The following is a 25,974-nucleotide window of genomic DNA, read 5'->3' as shown; positions in this document are numbered from 1 at the left end:
ACTACGAGTCCCTGCATGCCCCGCGGCCCGGGCGCGCGGACTACAAGTCCCACAACGCATCGCCTGTCCTCTCCTGGCCGCCCCCCGCCCCTGCGCTCCCGAGACCCTGCGGAGCGAGCGCGCGACCCCTTCCCGACGCTCCCCGCGCCGAGTGCGGCGCGGTCTCGCGGTGACTCGGGAGCGTGGGGGCGAGGCCCGGAGGAGCGGCTGGGCCGGGGCGCCATGCGGCGGTGCGAGCGCGGCGGCGCCGAGGGGCAGCGGCCGGGGTCCCCCGTGCCCGTGGGCAAGGCCTCGCTGGAGGAGCCGCCGGACGGCGCGCCCGCGGGCCGAGCGGGCGGGCCGGGCGCGGGCCGCCGCAGCAACGAGTCCGAGGTCTACGACGACGGCACCAACACCTTCTTCTGGTGAGGGACGCGGTTCGCTCCGCTGCCGGGATGAGGGGTGCCCGCGGGACGCGGGGCGGCCCAGCGCCTCCTGTGCGCGCTGCCCCAGAGGGAGGGCTGGAGGTGAGGGGGGCAGGGAACTCGACTCGCGGTCTACAGAATCCTTTAGCAGTTTAACGTATACCCGAGGAGATACTTTTGCTTGGGAAAAGTGATCCTGAGGCTGCAGAATCCCGCCGGCTTAATCTTGTCTCTGCAAAGTGTTCGCCCCACCGAGAAGCACGAGGGAGGAATGAGCGCAAAAAGGGCAGCCAGTGAGACGACAGGAAGCCTCAAAGAGCAGATGGAAGGACCCAGCGAGACTCCAGGGGTGCAGTTCTTCTCTCAAGCTCCTCGTGCTTCCTCCCAGTTGGTGGGCGAAAACCCACCTTTAGCGGGATCCCCATTCTAACAGGGAGACTTCCGTCCTCTAACAGAGGGAATGCCCGGGGGACCCCGGGACCAGCCTCCTCCCAGCCCCAGCCCCTTTTCCTGGGAGGACTTTGCACAGAAGTCACCTCAGAAAGAGTTTTCCTGACCTCCCATCCAAAATTCACTTCTGCCCTCCATGCGTTGCCTTGGAGAGTGCTTGTGCTGCCTGAGGTTATCTTCTGCTCCCCCAGCGCGTGGCGGGAACAGCTCACTGCGTGCCAGGAGCTCAGGGGGCGTTTGTGGAGTAAAGGTGCTTCTTCTCTTTAGTTGTCCTTGGCAGGCCAGCTCTTTGACCCCTGCACAGCTAAGTCCTAGACAAGCCTTGGGGTCAGGCTGTCCTCTAGTCGGCCTCCAGGGGCAGCCCCTCCCTGCCAGGGCCCCTGTTGGAAGACTTCATGATGTTGCTTTAGGCTGAGTTTGGCACTTTTGTGCTTGAAGATCCAGGAACAGCTTGGGACCAACAGGTCCCAGGCGTGGCTCCTCCACCTGATGGCTTAGTGACCTTGGGCTGCCCTTCACCTGCCTGAGCTTCCCTTTCCTTGTTAGGGAGACAAACCCCATACACTAGAAAGCCTGCTTCATGGGAGGAGGCCTGTGGCTGTTCTTTGCGGCTCAGTTCATGTCCGGCTGAAGTTGAGTTGTGTAGTGGGCTCCGGGGACAGGGGGAGAGTCAGTGTGGCTTTGGCCCCCAGGGAGCTCATGGTGCCCAGATGGACGTGTGGTGTCTGGCAGGAATGCCACGCGGTAACAGCTCTGCAGAGTTGTGGGGCTGCCAAAGGAGGTGTGATCTGGAGGTGAGGAGAGCCTGAACGGTTCAGGGAGGCAGTACGGGGCCAGCGGTGTCCTGGTTGTGTCTGACCCGGGAGAGACGGGTTGGGCAGTCCTGTGTCTGCCTGGCTGTGGAGGGAGAGAGAGACAGATGCCCTCCTCAGTGGGGGTGTGGCCCCAGAGCTGGTGGCCCTGCTGGACATCCTGTAAGTGGCTCAGGCCTGTCAGCTGCCCTGCCCCGCCCCCTCAGCCCGCAGCCCTGCTGGCGGCCACTGGAGGCAGGTCCTGGTGCGGCGGCCAGGCTTGCTTCGCTTCTTTCCCGTTCAGTGCAGGTTTCGGGGTGCTGGTTGCTGTTCTAGGGATACACAGAACTAAACGAGCTTAGATTCTGGCGCACACCTGGACCCCCAAGGGCACGGTGTGTCGTGGTGCTCACAGAATCCCGAGGGCACACCCCTCACCTGGGGCCGTGGAAAGCGTGTGCTGGTTTTTTAGAAGCACAGACAGGTGACGCTCGGGTCCCTGTAGCTGAGCTTACCGCAGGGAGGGCTGATGGGGGCCAGGAAGGCTTCTGAGGGCGACTGGACTGTCAGTTTCAGGTTCCTGCTCGGAGGTCTCCCGGGGGGGTGTCTCCGCCCTCCGCCCCCTGCCCCCCGCCCCTGGGTAGAGGTGGGCTGGTGTGTGGGGCTCTTGCCTGCCTGTGCAGGGGAAGGGGCGTCGCGTTTCCTCAAGGCAGGCAGGTAACCAGATGCCTGCCTGGTGAGAACTGCTTATTTTTCCTGGCAGGGTCTAGCTGCTTACCTTTTTCTGAGTCTCTAGTCGTTGGCTTGCTGTATTGGGATTTAAAAACTCTTATTTTGTGTTTTAGAGAATCTTAATAATGAATGTTCCAAAAAATTAATATAAAGGCTAAAGTGTATGTATTTGTAGAAATGACTGTGTTCCAAAATTACTCACAATATCTCTTGCCTGGTTGAAAACCTTCTTTTTAGGGTTTTCATTTTCAAAGAAACTTGGGCTTCTTGGGGGCCAGTGACAGTGGTTGTGGTGGGCCACGTATGAGGACGTGGAGTTTCTTTGTCATTACCAGCCGCAGAGCGTGGAGTCCAAGGCTGGATTCCCCCAAACCGGGCCTGAGGGAGGGACCAGAGGTGGCATGGACACTGCTCCTCTGCCTGTTGTGGTGTCGTCAGTGGGGACGTCAGGGGAAGCATCCAAGACCACAGACACAGGAGCTGTGGGCAGACATGGCACCTTGTATGGTCCAACAGGCTTTCAGGATGCTCTTGGGGACTCGATGCCCCGAACAGGTGCTTCCAAACATTGCCGTCTGTGGGCGGGAGGAAGGTTACCAGGAGCCAGGGACAGCATGGGTGGTGGTGACATTTTGGCAGTGCTCTTGTCCGCAGGTGTCCGACAGCACGGAGCCTTCGCTGAGCACGCTTAGTGATTCACGGAGCTCTCCTGTCAGCAGCACATCTGCGGTAGCCAGGAGAACGTGTGGGCGGATTTTAGATGCCCCGGGTTCTGGAAGACGCCTTCCCCAGACATTGTGGCTTGGGCTTTGCCCGCTTCACCCACATCTGGGAAGCATGCCTTGTCCGCTGATGCCTTTTTGGTTGGCTGGTCTGAAGGCCAGGGGTTGGTGGCCCCAGTTGCCTCTTGCAGGCCTGTGACAGGCTCCGGTCTTGGCCTTTCCTGGACGAGTCTCATAGCCACACCTGCTTGTCTTCACTGCGTGGCTCGCAGGCTGTTTTCCCGTGTACTCAGCATAATGGGCTTGCTCGTCTCTAGAGGGGCTGGAGGCCGGTCGGGTGTGTCCACGCCCCCCCCTTCCCGGCCCTGTCCACAGAGACCCACCACTGCCCCTCTCGTCCTGGGCCTGGATCCTGCGTTCTCTGTTAGCCACTCGGCCAGAGGGTGCGTCTGTCTTCCTGGGCTCCATGGCAGTGGAGGTGGAACGAGGCTGAGGCCAGGCCCGGCGCTTGGGAGGGGCCGGGAGTCTCCCTGCAGGTCTGAGGTCCCTCACGGCGGCTCTGGTGTTGTTGCTGGGTGGGCCCCTTGTGGCACAGTCTGTGTGCTGGTTGGTGTCTGAGATCCTTACACTTAACTGTCAGGGCCACCGTTTCATGCCTCGTCTCTGCTCCCGCTCTTCCGTCCCTCCTGCCTTGGTTTAGTTCCGCATTTCACCTGACTACGTTCCCGGGTCACAGTGACCGTTCCCGAGCTCTCCCTGTCCAGGACTGCCGCTCTGCCATCAGGTCCGTGCGGCTCCCCCCTGCGCTGGCGGCCCCGTGGGACAGTGTCCATGAGGGTGGCTCCCCCTCTGCCAGGCCTTCCTTCCTGGCTGCCTGGCTTCCTGGTCTGATTTCCCTTCTGTCTGGAGGACTTCCTGCAGCAGCTCTTTTGGAGCGGTCTGCTGGCCCTGGACTCTGCTTCCTCCTCCATCCACAACTGTTTGGTTCATCTGCGTTCCTGAAGGGTATTTTTGCTGGATGTGGGACCCTGGTTTAACGTTTCTCTCAGTGGAGGCCGCTGACCCGCGTGCTCCACCCACCCCTGGCAGGCATGTCTGGAGGCCTGGAGCTGGACGCCCCAGCTCTGAGCAGTGCTGCGCTGTCACGTTGGGCTGGCCTGGGTTCCACGTCCTGTCCCATCTGTCAGCTGGCCTGCTGTCTGTACCTTCTGGGCAGGTCCAGAATCCAGCCACTCCCAGCAGCCCCATCACCTGCACCCCTCCCCCCTTGCCGGGGCCCCTGGGGTTAGCCGCGCTCTGCTGTCGGCCCTGCAGTGGCTCTCGCTCTGCCGAGGTTCTTCCGAGCCTCCTGCCACGCTGCCCCCCGTTTCTGGGACTGGCTAGGCCCGCCCGCGCTGCTGGCCTGGCCCTGTCCCTGTCCCCAGGCGTCCACCCTGGGTGAGGGCCTCCCTAGTTCCACGCTCGCCCACTTTGTTTTCCCCACATCCATCCTGTTTCTCTCGCAGTTCAGCTCAGGCAGGCAGGTTTGGGGTTTGTTGGCACGTGCCAGTACTCTGGACCACTTACTGTCTGTGTCACTTGGGACCTCTCGCCCTGGGTCTTGTCACCTCACAGTGAGGGTTTGTGAGGTGATGCAGGTGTGCTCGAGCCGTTCCCAGCGGGGTTCAGACCCCAGGCCCCCGCCGCTGAGCTGTGTGACCTTGACACTGCATTTACCAGCTGTGACCAACCTCGGGGCCAAGGTGATGAAGAGGCCCATGCGTTGTCACTGTCAACCTTGTGATCCGGATGCCTTTGGCCCCTCATGGGTTCTCAGTGACTCCCGTTCTCCCTGCTAACATCTGATGTCCCCTGCAGGGAGGAAAGGGTGGGCGGTGTCCTGGGCCCAGGAGCCAGCTGAGCTCGCCAGTTCCCTCTCTTTTTAGGCTTAGGCAGAGGTTGAGTTTCTGGGTCACCGCGTCCAGGGCACCGTAGGAGTGAAGGTCTGAAATAGGATCTTATGAAGCAGTCTCTGTGTTGTAATTATTCCACAGGCCTTTCGGGCAGTGAAATGTTTACAGAGTTCAGCTGAGGTTTTCCTGAGGGTCCCTATGGCCTAGGACTCAAATGTGAATGTATTTATGTTGAATTGTACTAAAATAGTTAAAATAGAAGTTTTGTTCACTTCTAACAATTTTAAATGCCCAGTATTGTGAAATGTGGTAAAAGAATGCACTGTTTTCTTAGCTTGGGGCTAATTTATCTAAACATGGCTGTCTTTGTTTTTGTTTCCATAAAGAAAATAAAATTTAATTGAAGGGCAGGAAATAACACCTAAATGGGAGATGTTCCTTGTCTTGTGGATGGGGAACTCTTGGTATTATTCGCCTACCAATTCTTCCCGCACTAATTTATAAATTCAGTGCAATTCTAATTAGAATCCTAATAGAATCATTTGTGGCCACTGTCGGACTGATGTCAAAAGTTAAAGTGTGAATAAATATGCGAGAATGAAAAGGCTGGGGAGGTAAGAGGGTTGGGCTGCCAGATGTCAGGTCTTAGGTCTCAGGTCTGCAGCCCCACCCTTGCTTTTTAAAAAATATCACTTGAATTGGGGTAGGATTTCACTGGATGACACACACCCACCTGAGTCCACATCCCTTGAGTTACACACCATGCGCACTGCCAGGGGTGGGGGGAACGTCCCGCCGCTGGGAAGCTGCTGTTCCCTGGCCCCCCTTGTGAGTCATCGCAGACGGCAGGTGTCTTTCAGGGCTGGCTCTGTGGGCGTAGCGTTCACGTCCACACACAGGTCTGAGTGGACACGTCCTCTTTTCCCTTGAGTAAACGCTCTGGGCTGAGGCGGGGTGATGGGGAAGCCTGTGTGACTGTCAGAGCTGTGAGCTGCTCTAGCCCCTGTGCCGTGTGCAGCCCCCTCCCTCGTGACGCCGGAGTGCAGTTGCTCCGTGTCCCTGCCGGCGCTTGAGCCTTCCTGTGCTGCACGCTTGCTTTCACTGTGGCTGGTGAGGCCGCACGTCTGTGTGCCGTTGGCCATTTGTTTACCTTTTCCTTTGAAGTGTGTGTGCAGTCTTTTGTCCTTTTTTTTTTTTCGAGATTGTTAGTCTGTTGTTGGGTTGTAAGAGTTCTTTATGTTTCTGGATACAGAGGCCTTTGTCAGACACGTGTACTGTGAATGTCTTCTCACAGTTTGTGGTTTGCTTTTTCATTTCTTTAGTGTATGTTTCATGGTGGGAGACAGGGAGCTAACTCTTGGTGGCAGGTCCTCTGCTCGGCTCGATGCTTCTGTGTGTTTGTTCACTTGATCTTCGTGGTGTCCTTCAGGGGCTGGGGGCATCCTCAGCTAGAAATGGAGGGGTTACAGTGTCTCTCCAAAGACATGCTCTGCTCCTTGGGTGTAGGAACTGGGCCTCTGCCTCCTTTGCAGGCAGCTGTTGAAATGGAGAGGGGCCCAGGCGAGGGTGTGACTCAGGCAGTGTGCAGGCTGGTACTTGGCGCTTGTGGGCCCTGTTTCCAGGTGAGGCCCGCCCACTGGCTGCTGAGAGCCAGCCTCCTTCCTCCCACATCAGGGCTCTGAAAGCTAATACGGAAGGGGCCAGACAGAGGTGAGGAGCCTGCCCTCGCTCCAGCCACGCAGCCGTCTCTCAGCCAGGTCTCCTGGGTGTTCAGCAGCAGTCTGCCCGCCCGTCTTGCTTGGGGCCTCAGAGCCCCTCTCTGCCTCCTGTCCTCCACTGTCCTTGCGGTCTCCCATATGTGCTCATTTCATGCACCAGAGGTCGGTCTCAGCCCGGCCTTACTCCGTGAATAGAGCTGTGTTAACCTGCTGCCTGGTCTCTCCTACAAGAGATGCCAGCTCCAGGCACCTGGGGCGTGCTGGCGTGATGGACAGACTGGACAGGGTGACACAGCACACGCAGAGTGTGTAGCTCATGGTCAGTGAGCTCCCTCCCCTGGTGGCATGTCATGAGTGTGGGGTGGTGCTTTCTGGACCTGATGTGGCCATGTGCTTGCCTTTCAGGCGGGCCCACACCCTGACGGTGCTTTTCATCCTCACCTGTGTGCTGGGCTACGTGACTCTGCTGGAGGAGACGCCACGGGACACGGCCTACAACACCAAGAGGTACCGGGCTGCCGGAGGTTGGGTGGGGTACTCACTCCCTCAGGCTGGCCAGGGGTCTGGGGACCAGCCTCCACTGCATGCCCGGAGCATCCTGCCCGTCCCTGGGGCCCCACCAGCACATCTCCCATGTGATCTGCAGGTCATGCTGCATTTGCACATGTGAGACCAGAATGTGCTGCGGCAGCTCCCCCGACGGGGTTCAGGTCAGTTCCCACAGGGACCAGCTTCCCCACACACCCAACACTCAACACTCTAGGCACTGTGAGTGTCCTGCAGGTCAGCCCAGTCTGGACACAGTCCCCCAGACAGCGCCAGACCCCAGGGTTACGGCCGCAGTCCTGCAGGACAGCCCCACCTCCACCCCCAGGACCCCAGTAGCAAGTCCCGGTTGTCCTGTGCTTCTGACTGACTGGCTGTGAGTCAGTTTCCCACCACCCCCTCCTCTTTGATTAATTTGTTAGAGCAGTTTACAGAACTCAGAGAATACGTTACTTACTTACTTTGAAAAGTTTATCCTAAAAACATGTAACCGAGGAACAGCCAGGTGGGAAGGACGTGTGGGACGAGATGTTGGGAAGGGCCTGGAGCGCCAGCCCCGCCCCCCCACGCCCCAGGTGGGCCGCTTTCTAGAACCCACTCAGTTCACCAGCCCCATCCTTCTGGATTTTAGAGAGGCCCCTCGCATAGCAGGGTTGATTAGAATCCTTGGCCGTTGGTGATTGGCCCAGTCTGTGCCCCGCCCCCAGAGGTCTGGGGTGGCACTGAGCTCTGACCCCCCTAATCGTGTGGTTGGTTCTCCTGGCAGCCAGCTCCCATCCAGAGGACACCTTGAGAACCTCAGCACTCTGGAAATTCCAGCTCTGGCCAGAAACAGATGAAGCCCAAATACATACGTGTTATAAATCACAGTGTCGCAGAGACTGAGTTGGGTGGGATGTACGGGTTTTTGTGAGGCCAGGGAAGGTTCCCACCAGCTGGCACCATCCTTCCACACTCTGTCGATACCAAGGCTCTTGGAAAATTTTAAACTGGCTTTGAGAGTCTGGTGGCCCATCTCGAGCTGGGCAGGAAGAGGGAGGTCTTTCTGTGTTGTCTCCAGAAGTAGATGAGCTGATGGGGTGCACCCTTCGCCAGAATCCCACGGATTCTGGGGCCAGTCTCAGAGGTGCAGGAGGAAGATTTGCTGGCTTCAGTACTCGTTTCTGTGGGTTTTCTACACTGGACGGATTTGCTGCTCCCTCAGGTTGCATGAGGCCCCGTTGCTCTTCCAGTCCCGGGGCCCAGCCCCGCCTGCTCTGGTGGGGCAGGCGGAGGAGGCCAGGCGTGGACAGAGGCCTGGAGGGGCCAGGAGACTGCTGGTCGGCCAGCCTCGGGTGGTGGGACTGGGCTTGCGCGCCGTCGGCCCCTGCCGGGCTTGAGGTGAGCACCGTTTGGTACATCCTGCTGGACACCAGGGGGCTCCCACCAGGCTGTGGTGTGGGGTCTCCATGCTGCAGCGGGTGTGTCCAGGGGAGTCGGCTCAGGCCCCTGAGGACTCCCAGTGACTCACGTCCTGCCCTCACCCATGAGGCGCAGGTGTCCCGCCCGTGCTCCAGCTCCCAGCTCCACGCTCGCTGGGGCTTCCTCCTGCCATTGCCTCCGGCTCCCGTCGGCATTGCTGGGTCTTCCTCTTTATTCTCGTCTGCGGGTGAGTCGTGAAGCCTTGCTGCCCGGGGTCCTGCGCTGCGACCCAGGCCCAGGGGCTGCGGGCTCAGGCTGCCCATGTTGAGGAGGAGGCTTATTGGCTGTGTCCGGGGCCCACCTCCTCGTCCTGTACTGGCCTTCCTCCTGAGCTGTCCCTGCCCGAGAGAGGCCAGGATGGTGAGCACAGAAGGGGCCACCCAGACAGCGACAGGGACGCCTGGACCCTCTCCAGGGGTCCCCTGGGTGAGTTCATTGAACGAGGGGCTGGGGGAAGGCAGGTGGCTAGGAATTTGAGGGCCCCCAGACACATTCTGCTCTAAAGTTCTGTGCTCTGTGGACACAGGGCATCATAGTGCACGGTCTCTGGGGCCCAAAGGGGCTGCCCTCCCTGCCCTGTGGTGCTGCTGGTGGTGCCTGGAATCCACCCAGCGCCTCCTGGGAGCCCCTGCCCCACCCTCAACTCCCGAGGCTCTGCTACTGCCTGCAGGGGCGTGCTCTTGTGAGCATTGGTACATGGCTGTGTGTGTGCAGAGTCCTCCCCCATGCCAGCATGTCTGCCTGAGCTGCGACAGGCGCTCCAGGGGCAGCCCCCACCCGGGCCCCCAGGGGCTTGGGGAGGCTGCCCGGCAGACTTATTTTTATTATGTCAGAGCTCTCGCTGGAAGGTTTTATACATATAAAACGCTTCCTAAAGATTGTACGTATTTTCAAAAATAATATTTATGTTGTTAAAAATTTAGGAAATTGGTTAGTTTTCTTTAAGCTTCCGATTTCAGCTTGTGTGTCATCATTCTTGTTACAGAACTCACAAGTTCTGTCACTTTGAGGGAGTGGTTTTCTTCCAAGTCACCTTATTGACATGTGATTTCATGTGGCATGTAGTGCCCACGTCTGTCCCGCCGCCTCTGAGCGCTGCAGTCAGTCTGCTGCCACCCCGGGCACCCCCGCCGGCCACGTGCGGCCCTTCCTGCCTGTCCTGCAGCCTTGCCCAGCACACAGCCCCTGTCTGCCACCTCCCACCCAGCACCCTGCTGTGCCCGCCAGTGGCTGTTCTGGCCTCCTGCTGAGGGTGGCCCCGTTTGGACACACCGCGGTTTGTTGACCCATTTGTCTGTTGGTGACATTGGGGCGTTTGTATTAGTGTACATGTTACATATGTGAGTGTGTGAATGAGTCTACACCTGTGAAGTGTGAATCAATTTTGCACTTTTACACCAGAGAGAGCACAGCTGGGGAAGAGCAGAGTCAGGGCTGACTGCCTGGTCAGGACGGGGCGCCGACTGCATTGGTCAGGATGGGGAGCCAGCACGAGGCACGACAAGACAGTCGACAGGACAGGACAGAGCCTAGAAACGACCCTCACAGACGGGGCCAGGCGCCCGGGACGGAGAAGAGGCAGTTCAGAGCAGAAGGGGGAGTCTTTTCAACAAGGTGGGCCTGGAGTGACCAGACATCCACTTGGAAAGAGAGTCTAGACATAGACTTTACATGTTTCACAGTGATTGATTTGAAATGGATTATAGACTTAAATGAAAAATAGAAAACTGTAAAACTTCTTGAGGAAAACATGGGAGAAAGTCTGGTGACGTTGATTTGGTGATGACTTTTTAGATAGAATACCAAAAGCAGGATCCATGGAAGAGAAGACAGGCGCCCTGTACTCTGCGGGGTTGGGGGGTGTGCAGAGGGTATAACTGTAAATACCTCATTATCCTACTCCGAACACCTTTGGCAAAATACCTTCATTAAAACTGAAAACTTCTGCTCTGCAGAACTTGTTGTTAAGGCAATGAAAAGACAAGCCATAGGCTGGTAGTAAGGAAGTATTTGCTGAACACACATCTGAAGAAGTACTTGCACTGTGCAGCGACCTCCTAAAGCCCACGGTGGGGAAGCCAGCAGCGCAGGGCAAACTGGGCAGGCGATCTGCACGGACACCAGAGGTCACACACGAGGAGGCGCTCACATCACCTGGCAGGGAGGTGCCGCCTGCACCTCAGGAGCCCCGCGGCGTGAACCCAGCAGCACCGCGGGCTGGTGAGGCTGTGGAGCCACAGACGCTCCCCCATCGCTGGTGGGGTGCACATGGGGCTGCCGCTCCGGGGGACAGCTTGGAGTCCCTCGTGGAACCAGACACTCCTGCCATGAGGTCCATCGGTTGTGCTCCTTGGTGTTTACCCAGAGCAGCTGAAATTTCCCCACACAGAAACCTGCACACGGGTGTTCATAGGAGCAACCAAGACGTCCCTCATGGGTGAGTGGGCAGACACACGAGGACACTTGTTCGATGGACTCACTAAGCAGTGAGGGGAATGAGCTGTCGAGCTGTGGAGACATGGATGAAGCTTAAATGCAGGTTGCTGAGTGAGAGAAGCTGTCTGAGAAGGGGACGTGCCGTATGAGTCCAGCTCTGTGATGTGCTGGAAAAGGCAAGCTGTGCGATGATGAAAGGATCAGTGGTTTCCAGGGCAGAGGGAGAATGAGTAGGTGGAGTGTGGGATTTTTTAGGGATTTTTTGAAACTGCTGTGTGTGATATTGTAATGGAGAATACATGCCCTTGTGTCTTTGTCAAAACCGTGGGACTTTAATGTATGCAGATTGAATCACGCTCCTTGGAGAAACGGCCGGTGCCAGGGCCGGGGCAGGGGAGCCCAGGGTGGGCCTGGAGCGTCTCCTTGGCAGCCCTCACAGAGATGTGTGTCCCAGAGGTACAGAAGCTGAATAAAAGAGCTCCCAGCAGCCAAAGCTGGAACAATTTGAGCAACAAAATCAACAGTAATCTCGAATGATAACCCAAAGTGTAACGTAGACATCCATGAGGCCGTGTTGATAGAAGAAACGGTCGAATGTGTGAGTCGGGGAGAAGACAAGTCTCCCACGCAGAGGATGTCCCCTCAGGCTGTGCAGAGGGCCTCCCTTCCGAGGGTGCGGTGTGGCGGGGTGGGGCACCTCGACACCCACCCGAGCATCGAGAATCAGCGGTGGCGTGTCCTATGAGGGTGTGGCGCGGGCGGCCCCTCACACCTGTGGTCTTCTGCTCAGCCAGCAGCTGGCAGCCTTAACTAGGGACTTCACAGCCCTCTGCCCAGCCTCTCAGACCAGGGACAGTCTGAGGATCCGCACAGCCCAGAGGAGCTGAAGGAGACATGATGACTGATTGCCATGGGGGTCTGGAGTGGGGTCCTGGGGCAGAAAAGGGACATGAAGTAAAAACCGAGGAAATCTGAAAGCACTGCCGACTTCGGTGTATCAGCGTCGGTTCGCTAACTGACAGAGGTGCCCTCCTGACAGTAGAGGGGCTGGGCTTGGGGAGTGTGGGAAGCTCTATACTGTCTTGGCAAATTTTCTGTTCTAAAATTAAAAGGTTACTTTAATGTGTAATTTAGTCACTTTTCTTTAAAAGTCAGTCCTCCTGGACAACAAGTTTTCCCGCAAAATCTTAGATGTTACAGTAGGATGTGCACCCGAGGTCAGGGTCGTGGGCTGACCCGGGAGGGACAGGCCGCTCAGCACCGCGTGGCGTAGGCCTCTCCTTAGTTCCGTCCTTGTGGTGTCTCCATGTGTCACCCCCAGCTCTGAGGCCGTCTCGCAGTGGACCCGACAGTGGCCTCACTGGACAGCTGCCCCTTTCATAGGGCGGGAGGGTATCTAACAACCCTTTCAATGGGTTCTGGGAAGGTGCCTGCCATCCCCCAGGCAGCCCTGTGTGGACCTTCCACACCCACCCACCGCTGGCACTGAGCCCGGGGCGGGGCGCTAGTGAGAGCTGGCTCTGTGTGGCCAGCGCCCAGCCCGTCCCCTGCCATCACAGCAGCCCCGCGGGACCGGGTGCGGCGGCCCCAGTGGGGCGCGCCGTTGGGCCCCCAGCCCTACCACCCTTCCATCGTAGGGCTTCAGTGACGCTGAATCATCAAGTACGGGGTTTCAGGCGGCTTTTGTTGTGTGTTTGTTTTAATGTGAAGCACGTCTTGGTGGTGAGGCCCCTGATGGCGTGAGTAACTCCTGGCCCCCAGTGGAAGGGCCTTCTTCCGAGGGCACTGCTGCCTCTGGGTGGTTGGAGCTGGTCTGGGCTGCTGAGGCCCCCTGGCCTCCCTGCTTCCGTCCCCTCTGCCCTGGGGTCAGGGGCTGTCACCACAGTGGGCGTCCTGGGGGTCCCTCCCACCTCCTGCCTGGGAGGAACCGACAGGGGCTTGGTGCTTACGTACACTGAGGGGCTGTTTGTTCTTTATTTGCAGAGGTATTGTGGCCAGTATTTTGGTTTTCTTATGTTTTGGAGTCACACAAGCTAAAGACGGGCCATTTTCCAGACCTCATCCAGGTAACTCGCCAATTCCCTTTCCGTGTGTGCCCGCGTGGCAGTTCTGTTCTGAGGGTTGCTCTGTGTCTACTGCTGCGTGTGCGTGTCCTGGCCCCCTTTCCTGGCCCCCGGCCAGCCACGCAAGTGGCCGGTGAGGAGGGTGGGCGAGGGGCTTTCAGACCTGTCTCCAGGTCTCTTCCTGTGGCCGCTGGACCTCCTTGGGGCCCTCCTCTGTCCTCCCACTCTTCGCCCTGTCCTGCATCTGTCCTGGCCCTTCTGTCCCGTCTCTGCCCACTCTGCCTCAGTCAGGGCCGTTCTCCTGCAGATGGAGGTACCCCTGGGGCTGTCCAGTGGCATTGGGGTGGGCTCGAGCTGGTGGCTCTGCCGTCAGCTGTGAGGTGCCCACCCTGCTGTTGGGGGCTCCCCAGGTGGCGACTGCAGCAAGGTTTCTGTCTCTGCCCCCCACCCCCACCCTGAAGTTGTGGGGCCTTCTAACCATGCCGGGCGTCCCCTCAGAGCTGGAAGGCATGGCTCAGGCCCCCCAGCATGTCTGGGGTCCCAGCCTCACTGAGGGATTGTCTCTGAGGGCAGGGGGTGGTCGGTCTCCTGAAGGGTCACAACTTAGTGATACGTTTCTTTTCTGTCTCAGTAAAGGTGTGTATTTATTGTAGAACATTTTGAAAATACAATTTTTAAATTTAAATAAAAAGCACTCACAATAACTACTGCTCAGTTTCGGTGTGTCTATATGTGTGTACATACGCAGCTGTGAAAAATTGGCATCACACCATACGTGTGGTTTTATATTGTGCATTTTTCCCTTCAGGTTTAACAAGCATTTTCTCATTCATTTTTTATGCAACAGCTGGAGTTTTGGTGGCTGCTTGTTTAGCCGTCGTTTGAATGTACAGCAACCTACTGAGCCAGTCCGGTGTCATTTTATGTGTAGAGTTTCCAGTTTTATTGTAATAAACCAGGCTGTAGTAGGTTTCCACACATAGACCTGTGTGTACATACGATCATTCATGTGACGAAAGTTCCAGGAGGGGAAGTGGCGAATTAAGGGTGTGAGTGTTTGCGCCTGATGGTTGCCCTCTGGAAAAGGTGTGTGCACCCAGCGGCCGGTGTGCACCTGGGGCTCGTGGGATTGAGCGAGGCGCCGGGGTGTCCTGAACCGGGCGGGGGCTCGCCATCTGCTCTGTCCTGGTGGTGCCTGGTGGGGACCAGGGTGCTGGGTGAAGCCTGTGTGGTCCCGACTGCAGGGCCTGCTCTACCTGCTCAGTGGTCTAGGCGCATCCAGTCTTGATGGGGGGGGGGGGGCTCCTAGCCAGAGCAGTGGGAGAGTGAGGTGAAGTGTAAGAACCACCAAAACCACAGTGAAAAGCCAGGTTTAAGTGCTGTCAGATCGAGCTGGAAGGAAGAGAAGGGCTGCTGGAAACGCACCCAGTGCTTGTCTGCGGTGATGCACTGTGCTGGGCGGAGCTGTGAGCAGGACTGGCAGGCGGGCCCGGGGGTGCCTCGGGGCTCCAGCTTCAAGTCTTCCTTGTCTGAAAGCTCTCACCAGGGCCCCTCTGGGCCTAGTGGGCATCAAGCCGGCTCCCCTTCGGCAGAGGGCAGTGTGGTGCTTTCTGGGTCTGTTTTCTGAGCTTTGCTCTTCAGTTGCTGTTTCTCTGCTGACCTTGATCAATTAATGAGGGAGCTCGTCCTGGAACATCGTCTTTCGGATGTCTTGTCTCGGTAGCCTGGTGGTTGGCGAGAAACCCTCAGGGTCTCAAATCAGGTTACACTAGAAGTGGCTCTGGGGTCAGTCCCGGGCTGCACGCTGAGGGGCCAGGGAGGAGGGCTTTCTGGCCCCAAAAGGTGGTGCTTTGGGGTCTCCGCCCACACCCCGCCCCCCCGGGCCTGGGCCCTGGTAGCCACGAGGGAAGCTGACACGAGGCCCCAGGTCTGCCTGTCTGGGGGTGCTTTATTTGGAAGCTTGAATTGGCTATAGGTCCAGATGGGACTGGCCCATCTGTGGCTCCCTCTGAAAGCTGGAGTAAGTATGAATGTTTCCAGTGCTGCTAAGGTGGCCAGATTAGATGTTTAGGAGGAAAATAGGAGTGTTGGGTTGGGGAGGGGTTGGGCTCTGAGTCAGGAAACCAACTTCAGGAGTCTCGGGGGTGGTCCAGGGAGAGATGGCAGCTGTGGAGCAGAGACCCCGGCCGTGGGGCACCTAGGTGTTTGGGGTGGGGTGGGCGGGTCTGGGACCCTGGTGGCTCTGCAGGCCGAGTGTGACGGGGAGTCTGGGGGCCGTACGGGGGACGTCGGGCAGTGACGGTGCCATTGCAGATGCGAGACGCGTCTTCGTGGGAGGAGGCTGACTGTCACCAAGTCACCTCCCTGCCACCCGCTACCTGCTGCTGCAGCTCTTGAACCAGGGAGTTTTCTAGGCTTCTCCCATCCTTAAGGGCGCGAAGAATAAGTTTGTCACCTCAGCCGTGTGTCTCCCGTGTCTCAGAATGTTAGTCAGCTTCCCTGAAAACTGGCCACGTCAGTGAATCTCTGTGGCCGCTTCTCCCGGCAGGTAGGTCAGACACAGGCCTGAGGGCCCTGTGTGCCTTCCGTGAGCCGCTGCCCAGGGAGCCACCTGGCGCCTCTCAGCTCACCCGCTGGAGCTGAGGTGCGAGGGCCCGTGGCGGACACGGGCGAATGCAGACTTCCCTGGGGAGGCCATGGCCCAGCCTTGGGTCTCCAGTTTGTGGGCGGGCCCGGTTTGTTCAAGATGAATTAGCTTTTGCAGGTAGGCTGGTGGGTTTCTAGTGGACATAAGCCTAGGGAAATCAGATACCTTAGGCCTTTGTTCACAGGTTTATGAAGAGTCTTGGACGGTTCTAGACCTTCCCCTTCTTGTTCCCTCATCCCCCAGTGGGAAGTTGAGCCTTCTGTGTGAGAGCATGGAAAGCAGATGGTGAGCGAGAAGAGGAATTCTGAGGGACACCTCTTTCTGTCTCCAACTTTGTTGAAATATAGCTGACACATACCGTGTAAGTTTAAGGTATACGGTATGACGATTTGATGCACATATATCGCAAAATTAATACTCCAGTGGGGTTAGTTGTCACCTCACGTAATCCTAGCTGCTTCTGTGGTGAGAACATTTAAGATCTACTCTCTCAGCAACTCTAAGTATAGAGTGCAGCCCTGCTGGTCACCGGAGGGCAGGCTCTTAAGACTGCTGATTGAGGCTTAAGACAGTTTCCTAAAACAAATCGTTATTACCAAATTGGTTTTATCCCGGGAGTTCGGGAATGGTTTAACACTAGAAAATTTGTTAATACCATTCATCACATTAACACTGAGGGAAAAAGTAGATCCTCGTATAAACTTTCATACTCATTTTTGATGGAAGCATAGTGCATTAGAATTAAAAGATTATCTTAACATGGTGGAAGGTGTCCACCAAAACCCTGCGGACTTACTTCACAATGAAAGTAAACACAAGGCAGGAGCGCTTGCCGCCCCTCTCTGTCCTCTGAGCTGCAGGGAGACGAGCAAAGGAGGTGGGAGGCCCAGGGACGGGCACGCAGTCCGGGGAGAATGTGCTCACCTCTGACCGAGATCTTGCTTTGTGAAGTGTCTACCGGGGGCCCGAGAGGGGCCTGGACCGGGGCCCGCGCGTGTCCAGGAGCCGCACGGGGGGACGGGACAGCCAGGTTCCAGCAGGGCTGGCGCCCCTAATGCCTCTGTGTTCTGTGTCTTTGCAGCTTATTGGAGGTTCTGGCTCTGCGTTAGTGTGGTCTACGAGCTGTTCCTCATCTTTATACTCTTCCAGGTAAGCGGCTTTTCTGGGTTATGAACTGTGGGAATTAGGTGAGTGAAAGGTGGCAGAGAAGGCTTTGCATGTCAGCCCCTCCCCGGCTCTGACGGGTGGCAGGGCTGGACCCTGTCCCGGTGGGCAGAGGTTGCGGAGGGAAGGTGGGAACTGTCGCCTTTACCAGTCTCTTCTCGGCGGCATGGGCCTCTGGGCCCGCTGTGCTGTGTGGGTCGGAGGGATGATGCGTTGGGAGGCAGGCACCTGGTGGGTAGTCTCTGCTTTGAGTTGCAGGTGCTTCATCTGAGCGCCAGGCCGCACCCTGGGGGGAGCACCGCTGACCCCTGACACGGGCGCTCTGGGTGTTGGAGGTGGACCTGGGGCCCGTGGCTGCACATTTTGTTTCTGGCTTTGTGGCTTCCCTCCCTCCTGCACACGTTTACAGGTGGTCAGGGTGAAGGGTGGAGACTCACTTCCTCAGTAGATAAACCTTGGATCAGGATTTGTTGCCACTAGTGTCCATTTGAGTAATCCTCCTTGTTCTGCTTAACCCAGGGAACCACATTTGGTGGTGGTCTTCAGTCATCAGTCTCAGCTCTGCCGGTGACGGCAGGGCTGTGTATTGTCACAGAGACATGTGCACGGCGCTGTTCACCTGCGCGGACACCACAGCTGGGCATGGAGCAGTCTTGTCACCCAGCCCCCCTCGGGCGCCCTGGGCAGCTGCATGGCCCCCGGCCCTCCCCCAGCAGCACAGCGTTGTCTCTTGGAGAGTCTCCTGTGGATGGAACTGCGCGGAATTCATCCAGGCTGCGTGCCGCCAACACCCGCTCCTTGTTCTTGCGAGGGGTCCCTGGCAGGTGTGCTGCCATCGTTCCCGGTGTCGGGGACACTGTGTTGTGTCGAGTTTGGGCAAATATGAGTGGGGCTGCTCTGAGCCCTCCTGTACAGGCTTTTGTGTGAACCTGAGCGTTTATTTCTTGAGGGCAAACACACATGTTAGGTGTCTGTTTCGCTTTCCGGGTCACTGCGGGCTGCTCTCCGGGGTGGCGGTGTCCCTGCCGTCGCCAGGATGCTTTGCTTTAGTGAGTGTCTCGTCACGGATGTAAGTGCTTCCAGAGTGGCCAGTAGTTCTGGCTGGCCGGTGCTTCACGAGCCGTGACACGTCCTTTTTGGGGAAGTATTCGTCTTTTGCCCTTCTTAATAATTGGGTGGTTTGTTTTTGTAATGTCTGGTTATGGCAGCTTTTTACATAGTTCTGATGCCAGGTCCTTTATTGACGGGTGATTTAAAATATTTTCTCCAGGCCTGTCGCTGGTCCCTCATTCCTTACCAGTGGCTTTTGTTGTGTCTTTTCTTTTTGTGCTTTGATGTCATGTCTAAGATTTCTTTGACACCAGGTTAAGATTTTTTCTTGTATTCTAAAACCCACATGGTCTTCTATTTTGCATGAGATTGCCCATTCATTGAGATATTTTACATTGAGATTGTCCACTGAGTTTTTTTACATTTTGTCTTGAAGTAATTACAGATTCACAAGAAGTTGTGAAAAGTTGTACGGGTATGTCTCATGTTCCTTCACCCAGTTCCCCAGTATTTTGCATAAATACAGGACAGTATCAAACCAGGAAAGTGGTATTGGTGCCGTCCACAGAGCTTGTCCGTCCAGTTTTACACACATGCACGCACACACACGTCTGTATGTAGAAGTGCTTAATTTTTTATAGTTTTATTCCAGTGTGTTTAATTAAAATTTTTTAAAATTGTAGTAAAAAAACATAACATACAATTTATAATATTAACCATCCTTAAGTGCACAGCTCAGTGGCATGAAGCACAGCCACACTGTTGTGTGACCAGCACACCATCATCTCCAGAACTTGTTCCTCTCCCCAAACTGACGCTCTGTCCCCATTAAACATGCGCTCCCCTCCCCAGCCCCGCCCACCCCCCTCTGTGGATCTGATTCCCCAGGGGACCCCATGTGAGTGGGGTCGCACAGGACCTGTCCTTCCGTGTCTGGTTCATTCCACTGAGCACCACGTCCCCAAGGCCCATCGTGCTGTAGCTGGGCCAGAATGCCCTTCTTACGGCTGAGTAGTGGTCCATCATGTGGATGGGCCACGCTGTGTCCACTCACCATGCTGTGTGGACACTTGGGCCCCCTCCACCTCTCGGCTGCTGTGAGGAGCCCCGCATGGACGTGGGCAGAAGGATCTGCCCGAGTCCCTGCCCTCCATCGCTGTGAGGACACACCCCGACGAGGCAGCGCCGAGTGAGTCCGTGCTCAGCCTTCAGAGCAGCTGCCGCACTGTCCGCCACGGCGGCTGTGCTCATTCCACATCCCCACCAGCAGCGCCCAAGATTCCAGTTTCTCCATGGTCTGGCCAACACTTCTTATTTTACCTTTTTTTCTCTGTTTTTTTTGGTGTGACGTGGTAAATGGTATCTCGTGTGGTTTGACTTGTGTTTCCCTGGTGCCTGGTGATGCTCAGCGTATTTCATGTGCCTGTTGGACATTTGTATGTCTTCTTTGTAGACCAGCTTTTGTTCTGATTGATTTCTCATGGTCCGTATTTTGTTCCTTTATTTAAAATTAACTTTATTGTAAAGCAGATCACGGAACTGTGAAGTTAGTGCAGGGTTCCCATCAGCCCTGCACCCAGCTCTCCTGTGGTGAACGTGGGCTATTGTCCATCACCCCCTTCTTACCTGAGCCCCCCACGCCCCTGCGGGACGCTCTCCATGTGCGGCTCCTTCACCTCCTTCTGTGGTTTTCGGAGTCTACCTTTTGTGCTTCCTCTGTTCAGTTTATTCCTGAGGGTTTCACTCTTTTTGATGCTGTCGTAAGTGAAATGTCGTCATTTCGTGCTGGTCTGCTCATTTCTGGCGTCTGGAAGTGCAGCTTGTTCTGTCTGTGGACCTGTGTCCTGCAGCCTGTCTGCGCCTGCCGGTCCATCCCAACAGCTCTGCTGTCTGGCGGGCCTGACTGCTCCCTGCGCAGGCTTACGTCTGCAGCAGGGAGATTCCTGCCTCTCCCTTCGCAGCCTGGGTGTCTGTCTGTCCTTCTCTGGCCTCCCTGCCCAGCGGCAGCCTCACCACCCCTCGTCTTGGTTGGTTGCCCTGCCCTCCCCAGGCCGCTTGTCCTGGGAGGAGGGCCCCCTCTTCCTCGTTGGTTGAGTGTGTTTATCTTGGGAGGTGTTGGAGTTCGTCCAGTGCTGCTTCTGCGTCCAGTGAGATGTGTGGGTTCTCCCTTTGTTGAGATGACATACTGCGTTGATTCATTTTCTTATTTTGAGCCAGCTTAGCATTCCTGGGATAAATCCCACTTGGGCGTGGTGTATGGCCCTTTTTATATAGTGCTGGATTCAGTTTCCTAGTATTCTGTTGAGGATTTTTGCGTCTGTATTCATAAGACACACTGTGGTTTGCCTGTAATGTCTGGCTTTTTGGTTTTGGTATCCAGGTTGCTGGGGGTTTGTCCGGTGTTTCTCTCATGATCTGACACATGATTCTGACTTGGTGCCAACCCCGACCCCTGGCTGAGGGGTGTCCGTCTCGTCCCCCTCCACGCCGCGCCCTCGGGAGGGAGGTCCCGCTGCACAGCTTGAGGGGAGAGCTTCTGCTTGGGAGACTTGTTTCTTCTCCCCGACTCATGTTTTCCGTCATGTCTTGTACCAGCACGGCCTCACGGACATCTGTGTTGCACTCTGGGTTATAATTCAATACTTGGTTGATTTTGTTGCTCAAATTGCTTTGGCCACTGGGAGATTTCACACACCACGTCGTCGTGGGTTCTTGGTGTTTTGTTTTGTCTTGTGTTTCTGAGCACCTCCTCTCTGGGGAGTCCCTGCCCCAGCCCTGGAATCGGCCGTTTCTCCAAGGAGCCTGGTTCCTTTCTTGGAGGATGGTCTTAGGAACCAGGACCTGGGCCCTCTTGGCCGACAGCAGGGAGACGTGTGGGTCCTGACGGGTGTGTCTGCAGATGTTTTAGAAACAGCCGGTTCAGGGTGCCCCTGCTGCCCAAGCTGCCGGCTGCTAGCCACCGGCCTCCCGCCTCCCTCTCCAGGGAGCCACATCACACGGGGGCCCAAGGGATCAGCCGGCCTCACCGGCCTTTGCTGGAGTGGAGGGTCGTGGTCTGGACCTCTGACTTTCTTGGGTCGTGAGCCTTCAGATGCCCCGATGTAGAGACTTTCTATGCTTGACCAGCTGTTCACCTCCCTGGGGGTTGAGTATCCAGGGGTCTGACCCTGCAGACCCGGCCTCCAGAGCCGAGTCCAAGAGGCCATCCCTCTGACTCGGGAATGTGGCGCTGTTGTCAGCCCCTCAGATCCAGTGTTACCCGGGTCACATGGGGTGATGTCAGTTGCTCGTGGTGTCACCTCCATGGTGTGACAAGTTGCAGGTCTAAGTGCCATCTGCCCACACACACCATGGATGACTTTGTCAGCCCAGCCTGAGCCTCCTCCCCGCTGCATCCCTCAGCTGGTACTTGGGCAGGATCCTGGGGACAGGGTCCTGATGACGGGTGCCCTGGGGCCCCTCCTCTGGAGGGGGGCCCAGAGGGAAGAGTGGGCGTGGCTGCTCAGAGGGACTCCTCTTCCGCCGGGTGCAACCCCAAAGCCCACTTCATGCCAAGCCCAGAGGAGCACTCAGCTAATGCTGGCGTCTGGGAAAGGCTATCCGGCCATCATGTGAAGAAGTGTGTCCCAGGAAGGCCACTACTCTGTGGGGTCTGGGCCCTGAAGGGTCTTGGGGAAGAGAGGTGGGGAGACTGGTGATCTGAGCCCCCGACGGGATGTGCTCCTGTAACCCCCCTTGGCAAGGTCCCGTGGGGATGTCACCTCGGACTGGGGAAGCCCCTGATCTGCCGGGCCCAAGGTTGGGGGTGGTGCTGAGACTGGGTGCTTCCCCTTGCGGTCGAGGGGTGCTGTCCGCACACCACAGTCCTCAGCCCCTAACACGGGTGCTGGCCTTGCAGACTGTCCAGGACGGCCGCCAGTTTCTGAAGTATGTTGACCCCAGGCTGGGGGTCCCACTGCCAGAGAGGGACTATGGGGGCAACTGCCTCATCTATGACCCAGACAATAAGACCGACCCCTTCCACAATGTCTGGGTGAGTGTCCAGAGGGGTAACTGGGCATCAGGAGCTCCGGAAACCGAGTCGTCTGTGGATTGGATGGGGTGGGGCAGCATGAGCCCCAGCAGGTGCTGGCCCCTCCTTCCTGACCTGGGGCTCTCCTCGGCTCAGCGCCCTCCTGGAGTGGTGTGAGGACCGAGGGTGGGGACGCCCTCCCAGCTGTGGCAGGGTCACCTCCCAGCTCACGATTGGGGCCCAAGCACCAGGATGGGGGCCAAGCATGTGGGGTAGGGGGACCCTGAATGGGATGGGGGGCTGAGCACGAGGCCTATGTCCTTCCCCTCACAGGACAAGCTGGACGGCTTTGTGCCTGCACACTTTATTGGCTGGTACCTGAAGGTAGGCACCTCCTCATTGTGCAGAACACCTGGTTTCGGGTCAGTCATGGAGGACAGGTGGGCTGTCTGGAGGGTCTGTAAGACTACTTGGGCTCAGGGTCCTAACCGGGCCGAGCATCCTGGGCGTGCCACAGTGGCTACTGAAGAGCAAAGCAGAGGGGCAGCCGGGAGGCCTCTCGCCCCCATTCTTGCTGGCCCCCAGCAGCTGAGCCTGAGGGCCGACCTCACATGCCCTCAGCTTGGGGACGCAAGTAGACACACCTGAGAGCTGCCTGAAGGTCTTACATCGGGGTGCTTGGGGACTGGTGCGCCTTTGCTGATGCCTCAGCTGAGGGTGCTGCGGGCTGGGTAGGAGGGAGGCCTGGGAGGGCTGTCTGTGGGGGCCCGTTGCGGGCTGACGCATGGCTGGCCCGCAGACCCTGATGATCCGGGACTGGTGGATGTGCACGATCGTAAGCGTGGTGTTTGAGTTCCTGGAATACAGCCTGGAGCACCAGCTGCCCAACTTCAGCGAGTGCTGGTGGGACCACGTAGGTGCCTGCTGCCCGCCTGCCCACTGAGCCCCGTGTCCCTGACCCGGGCCCGCCACACCATCGCTGGGGGAGGCACATGGCGCAGGCTCCCCTTGGACCGGGCCGGACGGAGTTGGGTCTGTGGCACCCACCTCCCCCGGCTCCCGCCCCCAGTGGATCATGGACGTGCTCGTCTGCAACGGGCTGGGCATCTACTGCGGCATGAAGACCCTCGAGTGGCTGTCCCTGAAGACGTACAAGTGGCAGGGCCTCTGGAACATCCCAACCTACAAGTACGTCCCAGGAGCCACCCTGCCCCACAGGGCCTCGGCGTCCCTGCCGGCCCTTCTCCGGACCACCCCGCCCTGGCCGCCCTCCCTGGGGGAAGTGGCCCAGGAAGAGGCCTGGGGGCGGGGCGGGGCGGTGGCAGTGCCGCCCCAGGTGACAGCCCTGGTTCTAGGGGCAAGATGAAGAGGATCGCCTTCCAGTTCACGCCCTACAGCTGGGTGCGCTTCGAGTGGAAGCCCGCGTCCAGTCTGCGCCGCTGGCTGGCCGTGTGCGGCATCGTCCTGGTGGTAAGGCTGGCGGCCTCCCGCGCGCGGCCCCCGGGCACCGGGCTCACCCCCACCCTCCTCTGCCCCCAGTTTTTGTTGGCAGAACTGAACACGTTCTACTTGAAGTTCGTGCTGTGGCTGCCCCCCGAGCACTGCCTGGTCCTCCTGCGGCTGGTCTTCTTCGTCAACGTGGGCGGCGTGGCCATGCGGGAGATCTACGACTTCATGGACGACCCGTGAGGGCCGCGGGGGCCGGGGAGGCACGGGGGGGAGCCGGTGCTGCCCCTCGGGCCGAGCTGGCCTGCACGCCCTCAGCCGACGCCTCCCCTGCAGGAAGCCCCACAAGAAGCTGGGCCAGCAGGCCTGGCTGGTGGCGGCCATCACGGTCACGGAGCTGCTCATCGTGGTCAAGTATGACCCGCAGACGCTCACGCTGTCCCTGCCCTTCTACATCTCGCAGTGCTGGACGCTCGGCTCCGTGCTCGCCCTCACCTGGACCGTCTGGCGCTTCTTCCTGCGGTGAGCCCGCACGCCACGGCCCTGCGCCTCCGGGCCTCTCCCCGGTCGGGTCCGAGGCGCCAGGCCCTGCGCGGCTCGGCTCTGCCCTGCCCGCGCTGGCACCCGCGGGGGGCGCGTCCGCGGGGCAGTGGCAGGGACCTCCAGGGCCCAGCTGGTGGTGACGCGGCCCCCGCTGCCACCAGGGACATCACCCTGAGGTACAAGGAGACCCGGCGGCAGAAGCAGCGGAGCAGGGCCGACGGCAGTGTGGACGGCGGTGTGGACGGGCATGGGCACCCGCCTGGGCCGGACGACTCCTTGGGGCCCGAGGAGGCCGCGAGGGAGGGGGTGCCGGCTCCAAATTGAGAACGGACGCTGCGCCTCAGCCGCGTGGAGCCCGGGCCCGCCGCCCTCCATCTGCTGGGATTCCCGCTGGGCCTCAGCCCTCAAGGTTTTCTTTTCCTTTTCTCCCACATGCACAGTGGGGCCAGGCACGTGTGTGTGTGTGTGTTGGGGGGGTTGTGCGTGCGGTCGTGTGGGCGTGCGTGCGTGCGTGCGTGCGTGGCAGCGTGAGTGCTCCTGGCTCCTGAGGCTCTGGGGCTCGCCCTGGGCCACGGCCTCCCCTTTCTGCGCAGTCAGCCCGCCAGCCTCGTCCGCACTAGGCCTTGGCACCCACTGAGCGGCTCGGCCCGAGCGGCAGCTTCGCGGTGCCCCTGCGGGCCCCACGACTCCCCTGGCAGCCCGTGCAAAGGATGATCACCCGGGAGCGCCCTGCGGCCGCTGAGAAAGGGCAGATCCTTCACTTGGGGGCTTTCACCTGACCTTCAGACCTGGAGGGTGTGTGGCCGGGGCTGGGGGTGGGGTCAGATACTCCAAGGCCTGGCATCCTGGTGGGTCGTGGGGTCTCCGTGCCCCCAGAGTTGACCTCATCCCCACGAGCAAACAGAACAAATAAAAGCCACGGTGAAGGTCTGTCGCTCTGCGTCTCCTCGCTGCCCTCTTCCTGTCGCCGCCAAGCCCTGCAAGGTGCCCAGGACCCTGGCTTCCACACACCCCCACTGGAAGGAAGCAGGTGGCCTCTTGCTAACCCGCTGCCCTCACCTCTGCCGTAGCCTGTGCCACCACGGACACCGTCCCCACCCCAGGTGCCCCGATGTCTCTTGGCTTCTCAGCCTCTGGCTTCCGTGAGCTGACCTCGCTTTGGGGGTGTGTGACGGGGGTCTCAGTGTGCCCCACCCAGAGGCCCGCCTGCTGCTGTCCCTGCGTCAGCTTTGCTCTGGGCAGACCCACTGCAGGGACACCAGGTGTCCTGTCCGCCCAGCTAGCTCCGCCCGAGGTTCAAGTCACTGGGTTTGTGGTCACTCTGGGTCACAGCCTGCCTCCCTCCCTCCCTATGGGGTGGAGACCCCCGCTGGTTTCTGGCACGAAATGCACACAGGCCCACCTTGTGCATCTCCTGCCCAGACCCGAGGGCAGCTGCTTCCTTCCAGTGGGAGTGTTTAGAAGCCAGGGTCCTGGGCAACTCGAAGGGCTTTTGCAGCAACAGAAGTTATTGCCCAAGGACCAGACCCTTTGAAAGCTGCCCAGTGTCTGCTCGACTGTGCTGGTCAGGGCAGGTCACCCCTTTGCTACCCACCTGTGGCACGGTGAGGCCAGCTAGACGGAGGAGGACCCTACCCTCCCATCCACGGGGCTCTGGCCTCCACCAGGAACGCGTTCCGAAGCTGGCCATTTACAGGTGCAGCCGGGAGCCGGGAGCCGGGAGCAGCTCCCAGCCGGGTTTCAGGCCCACATGCCAGGCGCCCAGGTGAGCTGCTGACGACCAGAGGCTGCTGTCCCTCTGAGGGCAGGGGGACGTTCTGGTGCCCCTCAGTGTGGGCAGGACACCGTCCTCGCAGACCCTGAGGACGTGAACGCCTGTGGGGGGAGGTGGCCTCCA

At 58.6% G+C, this 25,974-nt stretch overlaps 1 protein-coding gene and 1 long non-coding RNA gene across 4 annotated transcripts; both read left to right on the top strand.

Annotated features, from left to right (window-relative positions):
- LOC116152053 (phosphatidylserine synthase 2) lies at positions 1 to 25,011 on the top strand. 3 transcript variants are annotated; one of them, XM_064483869.1, is made up of 12 exons: positions 1 to 404; positions 7,115 to 7,216; positions 13,136 to 13,218; positions 16,944 to 17,011; positions 21,975 to 22,109; positions 22,422 to 22,472; positions 22,888 to 23,001; positions 23,158 to 23,276; positions 23,444 to 23,558; positions 23,664 to 23,773; positions 23,871 to 24,056; positions 24,239 to 25,011. In XM_064483869.1, the coding sequence occupies exons 1-12, from the start codon at positions 16 to 18 to the stop codon at positions 24,399 to 24,401; spliced, it is 1,635 nt and encodes a 544-aa protein (XP_064339939.1). In that variant the 5' UTR covers positions 1 to 15; the 3' UTR covers positions 24,402 to 25,011. The 3 variants fall into 3 exon arrangements, with proteins under 3 accessions (XP_064339939.1, XP_064339938.1, XP_064339940.1); XM_064483868.1 differs by having other exon boundaries at positions 23,628 to 23,773; XM_064483870.1 differs by lacking the exon at positions 21,975 to 22,109 and having other exon boundaries at positions 23,628 to 23,773.
- On the top strand, positions 7,227 to 12,281 carry LOC135320796 (uncharacterized). The gene is made up of 2 exons (XR_010380126.1): positions 7,227 to 7,419; positions 8,022 to 12,281. It is a non-coding gene; the product is annotated as an uncharacterized LOC135320796 (long non-coding RNA).
- Positions 25,012 to 25,974: the final 963 nt, after the last annotated feature.

The sequence above is a fragment of the Camelus dromedarius genome, unplaced genomic scaffold, assembly GCF_036321535.1.
Source record: "Camelus dromedarius isolate mCamDro1 unplaced genomic scaffold, mCamDro1.pat HAP1_SCAFFOLD_72, whole genome shotgun sequence".
NCBI classification, from domain to species: Eukaryota; Metazoa; Chordata; class Mammalia; order Artiodactyla; family Camelidae; genus Camelus; species Camelus dromedarius.
This window is presented reverse-complemented; position numbering and strand designations above follow the sequence as displayed.